Raw genomic sequence first — 11,596 nt, 5'->3', positions numbered from 1 at the left:
TATATATATATATATGACTGAATCACTACGCTATATACCAGAAACTAACACAAGATTGTGAATCAACTATACTTCAATTTTAAAAAATAGTACTGCTGTGGTCAAAAATAAAAAAATACAGTGTAATGATTAAGAATTTTATGACTTGGTTGGGAGGGTACAGCTCAGTGGTAGAGCGCATGCCTAGCGTACACGAGGTCCTGGGTTCAATCCCCAGTCCCTCCAGTTAAATAAATAAATAAATAAACCTAACTGCCTACCCCCTTACCAAAAAAAAAAAAAAAAAAAAAGAATTTAAAGACAACTTCAGACAGAACTGGATTCAAACCCCAATTCTGCTGTTTATTATCTTTGTGTGTCTGGGCAGAGTGCAGTTTCTGAGGTTTGCTTTCCACATCTTTTTAAAAATTAAAAAAAAAATTTGGGGGGGAGGTAATTAGATTTTTTAAAATTTATTTTTTTTAATGAGGGTACTGGAGACGGAACCCAGGACCACGTGCATACTAACCGCGTGCTCTACCACTGAGCTCCACCCTCCCCCTGTTTCCACATCTTTAAAATGGGTGCCGTGAAAGTCAGACACGACAGCATCAAGGGTCCAGCACACTTCTCGGCACACAGTAGGGGCTTCACGAGGGTCAGCCACCGCTAACATCGTCACCACCGCCGCCACCAGCATCGTGACCAGCCCAGCATCCGTACAGGATGAGGGTCCAGCAGACTGTGCTGGCCCCGCGGGGCTCAGGCTTTCCTACAACCCCTGGGGGCAGAGAGAAAACGCAGCGTAGCAAGTTGTTTTGGAGAGAGAAAACAAGAAACTTTGTGCAGCAAGCCTGAAGAACCGTCCATTGGTGAAAGCTGGGTTGGAAGTCGCAGGCCTGGAATTTCAGGACTTTCTGATTTCAAGATATCAGTTGCATGATTTTCAGGGCATCCCTATCAGCGGGGCCATGGCTTGTCATCCAGCTGCTTTTTGTTGTCTTTGAAGAGGTGCCCTTTGCAGCGCTGCAGCCTTCTTAGACCGCTGCACTGGCGGGACGAGGTATTTTCCGCTGGAATACAGTTCTGTTTTGATGATGAGTCACTCGGAAGATAGAATTCACCGACAGAAATCGGCTTTATGGCCATATATTGGCAGGAGTTCATCTGTCCCGGGAAGCATTGGCGTGGCAATGACAAAAGTGAAGCACAACCACACCCAGGCTCCGCTTGGTGTGGGGGTGGGGCTCAGGCTCAGGGGGTGGGGGTGGCGGTGGCAGGGTGTCTGAATCCACAGCAAGAGAGGCTGTCAATCCAAGCTCCTGTGCCCGCCATGTGACTGCTGGTGGCTGGGACTTAAACGTGGTGTCAGGTTCACCCAGTGAAGTCGGGAGGACCCTCTCCCTCCCTCAGTGCGGACAGAGCTGGGTAGTTCCCGAGTGCCAGGAGAAGCCAGCCTGGCGTGCCCTGATCTAGTGTCTGCTGGCTGGTGCCGACAGGACCCACGTGGGGAGAGAGACCGCAGGCCCAGTAACTCCTGCTCCGAGAGTGGACAGGGGTGAGATATACCTCCACGGATGTCCTCCCCCGTGTGATGGAGGAGAGCGAGTCGGAAACAAGCTAAATGTCCGGCCGAAGGGGACAGATTGCACACTGCGGGGTACCCCACTCAGATCTGCTGACCCTGTTGCAGAAGGATATTTTAATGCCATGGGAAATATTTCCAGTAAGTGGGGCCTGAGGAGGATACAATTCAGAAACTTAAAAAAGAAAAGAAAAAAATATATATATATACACACTTTGAAAAGTGTGAGGAAGAAATTCACCCAAGTAGCCAGAGGCTAGTAACGCAATCACAACACTCCAGGTTTCAAAACGGTCCTTGGTGCTTTCCCATATTTTCCAAACTTTCAACCAGGAACAAGTACTGCTTTTGCAACGAAAATGTTCAAAATCAACTCTACGGAGGCATAACTTACAATAAAATGCTGCCTAATTTCAAGGGCACCGTTCAATGAGTTTTGACAAATGTCACTGCCTGTAACTCACAGCGGTCAAGAAAAAGAATTCTCACCAGCCCAGGAAGATTCCTCTGGGCCTTTCCAGGCGAGCCCCACCCGCCTCCTGCCCCAGGCAGCCAGCTTTTTGTCACTATACATTAGATTTGCCTTTCTCTAGTATTATCATTACATTAAAAAAATTTTGTTTTTATTGTTTCGGGGGGGGTTGTGGAGGTAATTAGGTTTATTTATTTATTTATAACAGAGGCACTGGGAATTGAACCCAGGACCTCATGCATGCTGAGCACGCAGTCTACCACTGAGCTATGCCCTCCCCCTGCATTTTAAAATAAATAAATGTGACAAAAATAGCCAGAGAGCAGCCTGTAAATAGATACCATGCCTATTACATGCCCACATATGCAGGGTGGGCTCTGCATAAACACTGATCCCTCAATTGATAGAGGGGTCTTTTCTTTCTTTAATTTTTAAAATTTAATTTTTTACTGAAGTGTAATTGATTTACAGTGTTAGTTGCAGGTGCACAGCAAAGCGATTCAGTTATACACATACATACATATGTACGTTTTTCTCAGATTCTCTTCCATTATAGGTTATTACAAGGAATTGAGTGTAGTCCCTGTGCTTTACAGTCGGTCCTTGTTGTTCATCTATTTTATACATAGTAATTCGTGACATATCTTTTCTCATTCTCATATTAACTCTTCTGGAGTTTGAAAGCACTCGTTTTTCTGTTTCACAAATAAGTGGAGACTCCTTTTTCCGCTCTGACATGGCCTCTGCCAATTTCTGGGCTAGTGGAATGCCCTCTTTTTAGAATAGTAATCCTAACAGAGGGAAAAAAAAATGGGCCTTGGTGAAGAATGCTTTGGGGAAAATGAGGCATATTCTAGAAGATTCTAGCACAAATATGGGGCCGAGACCCAGGTGCCCCGCGTTCCAGTCTCAGCGAGGCCAAGAACTAGCTGCATGGCATGGTCCCCGCCCCCACCCAAGTCTTCACAGTACTATCTGCCCCCAAAGTTCGTATTTTTTTTTTTTCTGGTGAAAACAGAAGTTTCTGTAATTACAAAATACTTCTCAATCATGGGGCGGGGGCAGGGGATTTGGGAAGGGCACAGGGAAGTGCTTGTGTACTTAAGAAGGCACGTCTGACATTGTAACGTAAATTTCCAACCATAAAGTGAAAAGAAAAGCCATTACTTTCACAATGCAAAGACTGAAGTGATGCTAAACTAGATTTTCTTAGCTGTGGGGAAGTGGGTTTAGAAATGAGGAGAATCTCTCACACCAAGATCAGAAGGAACAACTCCAACAAGCTCAGATGAAGGAGGGAAGCCCCAGGAGGATTTAGGTCAGTTTAAAAGATCCCAGCTAACGTCAAGTCCAGAACAAAGCCGCCAAACCAAGCCCTTCTGGTCATCTGGCTCTGAGACCCCTGGGCCCCTGCGTGGGCTGAGGGGCATCGGGGTGACTGGATCTTGCTTGGCTGTCTGCTCACCAGCGCGAGTCAGAAGGCGGGTCTGCCCTGAGCGGCTCTGGAGCTGGTCCTCACCTCCAGCGCGGTCCCTGCCCTCACCTGGAGAGCCCGACAGCGGCAGCGCGCCCCCTGCCGGCCAGCGCCGCCTTTCCTCCGCCCCTCTCGTAGCACTTTCTGTCCGCTGCCCTAGATGACCCAGGACAAGGCTGAAAGCGGGCAGGAGGAAGCAACCGGCCCAGCAGGCTCATGACCTGCCCAGGGGGAGGCCCGGCGTGGATCTGTGCTGCACAGGGTCTGACCCTGGAGCCCGCGCCCCTGCGAGGAGGCCACACCACCTCTCTGAAACTCGGCTCGGCCTGGACTGACAAGTCCGACCGCCTGGGTTCACATTCCAGGTGCGCCGCTTACAGGTGGTGCAGCCTGGGGTCACGCTAACACTCTTCTGGGGCCCCCTCTCTGCTCCATGCGGCGGGCAGGTGCCGCGGGGCTTTAAGCCGAGAACACCCATCTCCTGCTTAGCACAGGGGCCGGGCGTAGGAAGCTGCCGCTTTTACCAGCTTCCTGAGCCCTGGTCACTGTGCCTACTCTCTTCCCACATGGCCTCAGGAGGGGCAGCAGAGGGTTGGGGGTGGAACCAGAGGCTGTCGTCCCCCCTTCCTCCCCACTGCTCTCCTCCCCCAGCCCGATTTGGGGCACGGCCCCCAGTGCAGCCTCTGCCACCCTCCTCAGTGCCCCGAATTTATCCAGGGTCTTTAAAAGGAAAGCTGCAGGGGAGGGTAATTAAGTTTAATAGGAGCCGCTGTCGATTTAAAGCCACAGGGGGGAAGTAATTAGATTTAACAGAAGCCGCGGCTTTCTGAACCAGGATACGCCGCGTGGGGGTCTCCGGTCTATAAAGCTTTCGAGATGATGTCTTTTTGTAAAGACTTTCCTGGTGACATTTTCTGCACGCTCCATCATTAACGCCAGTCACCGACGGGGGTATGAACATGGCCTTTGCTCACTGAAATTCATTAGACCTGGCACCGCTTTTTCTCTCCGTGTGTCTGCACTGTTTGTCCTCCGTTGCCTCTGCCCTGAGCCAGTATGGCTTTCCCTCCAAACCAGCCTCCTGGGGCCCCACACCCAGGATTTGGGGGTGGGGGTTGGAGGAATAATGAGAAAGAATCAGTGTTGAGCCAAAGCCCCCAGGAGGAGCCCTCTCTTTCCCGCCAGCGCGCATCCTCTGGATGCTGTCTTTCTCCCAGAGCCTCATCAGAGAAGGTATCTGGTTTGCGGGAGCCACTTCGTCGAGTGGCCCCAAATTCCCCATCTGGTGCCTGTGTCGACCCTAGCGGCGCCCATCATTGCTGCTCTGCCCCTCCCCATCAGGTAAGGCGCTCCCCTGGCCCTCCGCAAGTATCGCGCCCTGGCACCCGAGAAGCGCGCAAGGACCCAAAGACCGATCTCCGACAAAAGGCACCTCCAAAATAGAGAAGCCTCCCTGCGCCGTGCGCCCTGTAAAGTCAGGGTTTCCTGAACTGCAGCTCGCAAGCCCGCCCTGTCCCCGAAAGGCGCCTTCCCCGAGACCACCCTCCCAGGCTCCATCTCCGGGGACCGCGGTGAGCCGGGCCGGGGCAGAGGCGGGGCGGCGAGGGGACGCGGAGCCAGCCCCAGGCCGAAACCCGGGCTGAAGCGCCATCTAGCGCTCGCCCGCGCGCCTCCATTGTTTCCCCGAGAGGGGAGGTCGCGCCCGGCCTCCAGTCGGGGGACAATTTACCAGGAGAAAGGGAGGGTGCGGGCAGGGCTCGCGAGAACAGAAAGCTGGAGAACGTGAGAGGGTCTGAGCTGCAGGGGAAATTCTAATGGACCGCTTTACCTCTGGAGACTTGAGGGTTGGGACACTGGCGGGAGCGAGTGGATGTGGGCTTTTAAGGGTAGAGGGCTCAAAGCCGAGGCGAGGCTTTTCCGACAAGAGGGAAAGATGGAAAAATCAGTGCCCCCAGCCTCAGGTCCCGGGATTCCAGCTCCGCGTCCCTGCTAGCGCCCCGCGACGAGCGCATTCCCTGCGGAGCCTGTGGCCTGGAGGCGGGTTCTGTTGTCTACTTTCTTTATAAAATCAAACTCGCCCAGCCAAGAGCGACCTGGCCGCCGGCCTCGCCACAGCGCGCGCGGGGTGGAGCTCCCCCGAAGCCTGCCGAGAAGCGGGGCCTCCTTCTGCCCCAGATCTGGGCGGCCAGGGCGGGGTCACCCGGGCGGGGCCCAGGGAGGGGCTGGGTCGGAGGCGGGGTGTGAGTGGGTGTGCGTGGGGGGCGGAGGGCTGATGCAATCCCGATAAGAAATGGTTGGTGTCGGGGGCAAGACGCGCTATATAAGGTCGCTGGCCGCCAGCCGCCGCGCCGTCGGAGTAGGAGTGCCTAGGTACCCAGAGCGCACCGCCGTCTCAGGGCCGCGGCCACTCCGCCTCCGCACTGAGCCCCGCAGAGCGTCCCGGCTGCCGCCCAGCTTCTCCCGCACCCTCGCCGCCAGAACTGCTCCCCGAGCACGAAGGAGGTGCCATGCGGAGCCCTCCGAGCCGGTGCGCCGTGGCTCGCGCCCTGGTCCTGGCCGGCCTCTGGCTGGCCGCAGCCGGGCGCCCCCTAGCCTTCTCGGATGCTGGGCCGCACGTGCACTACGGCTGGGGCGAGTCCGTCCGCCTCCGGCACCTGTACACCTCCGGTCCCAACGGCCTCTTCAGCTGCTTCCTGCGCATCCACTCAGACGGCGCCGTGGACTGCGCCCGGGGCCAGAGCGCGCACAGTGAGTGCCCGCCGGGCCCCTCACCCGCCACAGCGCCCTTCTTCCCTTTACCCACCTAGGCTCCCTCGAGTTCCCCACTACCAGGAACCCCAAGTCTTGGCCCCCTCTACGTTCTACTCCATTCCTGGACCCCCCCGGCCTCAGAAGGAGCTGGGGGAAGGGGAGATGAGTGCGTGGACCTACTGCACCCACGCGTTACCCTCCCCTTGCCCCACCTTGGGCTCCTTTGGACCCCCCCCCCAACTCCTAGGTCCCCAGACTTCGAGAGAAACTGGGGGAGTGGTGGGGTGCACCGGCCCGTACACAGACCAACCACATCTACGTGTTGTGGGCCCCGCGGGTCCCGGCTCCAGTTTTTTTTGCTGTCTTTTCGGCCAGGTTTGATGGAGATCAGGGCAGTCGCTCTGCGTACCGTGGCCATCAAGGGCGACCGCAGCGTCCGGTACCTCTGCATGGACGCCGACGGCAAGATGGAAGGGCTGGTAGGTGTCTCCATCCGGCAAGACGCGCTGGCGGGATCTTTGCCGGTCCCCGGGCGGGAGCCTGAAGGGGAGGAGGGCACTCTGGAACGAATCCAGGGTTTCCTCGTTTCCTCCGCGGGGCCCGCATGGAGATCGGAGGGGAAGACTGCAAGGGCGGGATTAAGCTAATGTCCAGCTTTCTAATATGGAAGTTTATGGCTGGAGAACGGGTGAGACCCGCCTTTGCATTTCCACTGGAGCCAAAGGCGGGTCCAGCTGGACGGAGGAAACCCATTACTAGGCTCTTCGATATTAAACGGGGAAGCCCACCTCCTGCCTTTCGGGCTTCTGCCTGTGCATGTGTGGTGCTCGCCTCCAGCTCCCTCCCTGCAGTGTTAAAAAAAAGGAAAGAGAAGAAAGAAAGAAAAAGAAAAAAAAAGGAAGGGAGGAAAGAGAGCAAAAGTGTGTAGACACAACTTGGATCTTTTTTTTAAGTCAATCTTCAAATAAGTTAGAAGAAAAATCATATTTGGGATTGAAGATTTTTTTTTTAAATTAATTTTCATCTACTAGAAAAACGGGTATTTTGCAGACGCCATAGGGGAACATCCGGGGGTGTGCTTATCCTCGAGTTGGGCTCACCTGTACTGCAAAGGCTTTTGGGGGGAGGGCGGGGGCGGGTTGGGGAGGCTCAGGTAACCACAGGGGTCTCCGGGCAGGAAGTGTGCAGATGCTCGGTCTCTGGTCGCCAGAACAAAGGCTGAGAGTTCAAAGGGAGCCCGCGCCCCCGGGCGCACAGAGAAGGCTGTGTGAGGTCCCGGCCCTGCGCAGGGCCTCCTTGCAGCCCGCTGCGCCGGGGGCTCAGATGGAAGCGCAGGGGCGAGGGGGGAGGGAGGGGACCGCTCCTTCTGGGATGCCCCGCCCTCCAGAAAAGATGCAGACGCCGGGTCTCCGCAGCACGAATCTTTTTAGTGTCTCAATACTGTTTTGTGGCTCTAGGTCCCCGTTTTTTGTATTTGTCCAGAGTATCTGTTGCAAGTTTTATGGGAGAGTCCTGAGTGAAAAGGACAAGGAAGGAGGTGGGCGCTTGCTGAAAGCTGATACCCAGAGCCACTGCAAACCCGCAATGGCAACTTTTGTTACCCTGACATTTACTTATGGGTGCGGCACCAGTGGCGTGTCTGCAGGAGCAGATGGATCTAACCTACTATTCTAGTCCAAACTGTGGGGTGAGGGTCTCTTCACCTAAAATTCTCTTAATGCCTCTAGATCCCATGGTCGTGATTTAGCAAAACTTGAGTATTAAACAAACAAACAAAAAACACCACCAAATTCCACCTTCTCCTAGAAACTCGAAATCCTTCCATTTTCTCAATGGAGAAGAAAATGAGATGCTAATTTCTCCCAAAGAACCAGCAGAGTGAAACAGTCGCCCCACTTGGCTTTAATTCCCTTGTTTATGAATTTGCATTTCCCCTGCTGTCTGGCCACCTTTTCCCTGAGCAGGAGCCCAGCGTGTTGCTTCATTAGATGCGGGCCTTATCAGGGCCTTATCAGCACAGTGCTCACCCACCTGCAGTTCAGCGACCTTTGTAGGCTTGGGCAGAAATGAGACCGGGTGCCTCCCAGCATAGTTTACGGCCCAGCCCTCCTGGCTCCCTGCCTTTGGCCGTCCTCCATGTGTCCCCAAGATGTCAAGCCCCTCCTCAGTTTGGGACATGACTTTCTCACTGGCATCTCAGCTACCAGTGTTCTGGGACCACGGACTGGTTTCCTTCCGTCCTTCTGGCCACATTTCCGGCCACCCACGGGGTGCAGGCTTCTTCCTGGCCCGGGGGGAGGGGGCTGCCTTTATCTTGATCCTGGCAGGCTGCCTGGAGGGCCCCAGCTACTGAATGAAGAAGCGGGGGGGGGGGGGGGGGGGGGGCTGAGGTTTCTGACAAGGGCACCAGACAAAAAGGCTCAGAACCGCTCAGTCATTTGGATCTAAGTGGGGAATGGATTCTTTAATCTGGGCCCCAGATTGGATGACTTGTGACGCTTAATTAAAAGCCTGATCCTAAAAGGATAACACAGTTTAGCAGTGCTTCCCGGTGCCAGTAGATACAAGGGACTTCTTAATGTCAATAATTATGGGAAGCATGTCATGCCTGTGATTTTAATGGCTACTGCTCAGAACAAGACTAAGTTTAAAAAGTGACATGGTTTAGTGAAGAAAATAAAGGATCTGCACGAGATATGTCTGAGTATATGCATGAAACACACATGAAATGTACCTGAAGTGTGTAAGTTGAAGGTTATAAGGTATAAAGGCATACAAAGTACACATATTTATATATAAAGCGTATGTTTATTATGTTTAATGTTTGAACATGTATTTAATGTTACATAATTTATTATGTTTATGTATTAATACAATGTAATGTATTTAATGAATATATTACTCTAATATTTTCTTTATACTTTATATACGTGTATATAGGACATTATACTAAATAGATATAAGTTTATATATATATATATACATATGTACCATGTATGCCTTCATACTTTATAACCTTTAACTACATGCACACGTACACATACACACGGCGTATGGTGCAGGCCTGAGCAGCAGTATGTAGCACACACGACCACCTGTGCCTGGTCTCTCAGCTACTTCTGCTGGCATCACACCCCTGTGGGTACCCACTGCTGCTCACAGGCTGTTTGTTTGCTCCACAGACTGAGTACTCGGCCGAGGATTGTGCTTTCGAGGAGGAGATGCGCCCTGATGGCTACAACGTGTACTGGTCCAAGAAACACCATCTCCCTGTCTCTCTGAGCAGTTCCAGGCAGAGGCAGCTGTACAAGGGCAAGGGCTTTCTGCCCCTGTCCCACTTCCTGCCCATGCTCTCCAGCATCCCAGCAGAGCCCGAGGAACTCCAGGACCACCTGGAGCCCAATTTGTTTCCGTTGCCCCTGGAAACAGATAGCATGGACCCCTTTGGGATCGCCACCAAACTGGGAGTGGTGAAGAGTCCCAGCTTCCACGAATAACGGAGGCTCGGTCCTCCCTTCGGCCCCTGGAGACCAGGACCCCAGGCTGTGGTGCTCGAAGAGTGGGTTTTCTACAAGTAGGATCCTGAATCCATGTTCTATTTAGCTTTAGGAAGAAACATTTAGAACTTGTACATATACAAAGTTTTACATTGCCGGTGCCAGTTTCTAGTGGATAGACTTGTATGATCATAAAATTGTAAGCCGCTCCCCCTCCCGCCCAGCCTCTCCCTACCCCAGAGCCCCCCCTCCCCCGCACCTTTGCCATTGCTGGAGAGGTTGCTGTACTACCCTTGAATACCTCCACTGATGGGGGAACTCACTACCTTTGGTGCAGTTCTTATGCCAAGCTGACATTCTCTGCAGTTCTCCCCATCAATTCCAAGCAGGGGCAACCAGAAGAAAACAGTCATTCTAAATTTATGTACAGGTGATCAACTTTGAAACCCCGGTAAATCTGACTCTGCTGGAGGTTAGAACTGCTCCAGATGCTGTCTCCAAGGAGGACCACTGGCCCTCTCCAGTTCCCTCCAGGATAGAACTAACTGGGTGCAGGCACTGCCCACAGGCTTTAGGAGCAGGGGGAGCCCAGAGGCTCCCTCCAGCCTGGGTAGATCTTAAGAGCTCTGCGATGGCTGGTTCTGGGACGGATAACCTCCGCTGGACTCCGCGCAAGGCAGAAAGCAGCTATTCCCCACCCCCACCCCACAACCAGCACCCCGCATGTGGCCAACACTTGCCCAGGCTTGTGCTGGTTCCTCTAAAGTGAATGGCCACATGGTTACCTGCTCAAGAGGGACAGCCCATCTCAGCAGTCCTGCCTTGCCACTGTGACCGGGGTTTCCAGGGAATCAGATTTCAAGTTGTGTGGATTTCACATGACGGCCCCTGGAGATGGGACCCCCACATCCTACCCACCCCCTCCTGGTTCTCCCACCTCATGTTGGGGAGGTCTGGCTCTCCCTCCTTTCTTAAGCAGCTGTGGATGTTGACCTGAAAAAAGCAGACCGCCCTCTTCCAGAAGCTGCCTCCCTCTTTCCAGCCCATTGCCCTGGTCATTTTGTGAATCGGGACTTGGCAGCCTCCCACCTTTAGGTAAACCTGAATGTTTCATTCAAAAGCCAGGAAAAGGAAGAGCTGAAAGCAGCAGGAAGATCGAGTCCGTTCCCCAGCACTTGGTTTCCAGCAGGATATTTATGAGTAATTTATTGTTTGCTATGTACATCTCATTATTTTCTTACTTTATTTATACCCCCAAATTGTATTTTTGTATGTACATGAGGGGTTTTTTTTCTACATTAAAGTTTGTATCAAAAATTGCATTCCGCTATCCAATTAGAATATTTATGAGGGATAAAGGGGAAGGCTGGGGGCGAGGGGGTGACTTTCTGAGTGTTTGCTGTGTCTGGGACTGTGCTCAGTGATAGAGTTTGTGCTTAGCACACACAAGGTCCTGGGTTCAATCCCCAGTACTTCCATTAAAATAAATAAAACCTAATTCCTCCCCCTGACAAAATAAAAATACTCTTAAAAAAAAAAAAAAGAAAAGCCTGGACTGGACCCAGCTGCCCTTTGTGCCTGGGTGCCAGGTTCCTCCCGCCACATCTCTGCCAAGAGTCGGTGGTAAGGACGCCACTGTGTGACAAGCGTCTTCAGCTGCAGGAAGAAAACCCCAGCTGACAGTGGCCTAAGTCGAGGTGTCTGTCATCCCGCTCACACGTAATTCTCTGTTGGGGGCAGGTGCTCCTGAATGTTCTAGAATAAAGAGCAGCTTCCCCGCCTCTGATCACTATATGCCGGTAGCACCCCCCCCAGCCCACCAGCATGACAAGATGCTC

At 53.0% G+C, this 11,596-nt stretch overlaps 1 protein-coding gene across 1 annotated transcript; it reads left to right on the top strand.

The window, feature by feature from the left end:
* Nucleotides 1-5,847: 5,847 nt before the first annotated feature.
* On the top strand, nucleotides 5,848-11,007 carry FGF19 (fibroblast growth factor 19). The gene is made up of 3 exons (XM_032490476.1): nucleotides 5,848-6,258; nucleotides 6,637-6,740; nucleotides 9,444-11,007. The coding sequence occupies exons 1-3, from the start codon at nucleotides 6,018-6,020 to the stop codon at nucleotides 9,756-9,758; spliced, it is 660 nt and encodes a 219-aa protein (XP_032346367.1). The 5' UTR covers nucleotides 5,848-6,017; the 3' UTR covers nucleotides 9,759-11,007.
* Nucleotides 11,008-11,596: the final 589 nt, after the last annotated feature.

The sequence above is a fragment of the Camelus ferus genome, chromosome 10, assembly GCF_009834535.1.
Source record: "Camelus ferus isolate YT-003-E chromosome 10, BCGSAC_Cfer_1.0, whole genome shotgun sequence".
Taxonomy (NCBI): Eukaryota; Metazoa; Chordata; class Mammalia; order Artiodactyla; family Camelidae; genus Camelus; species Camelus ferus.
This window is presented reverse-complemented; position numbering and strand designations above follow the sequence as displayed.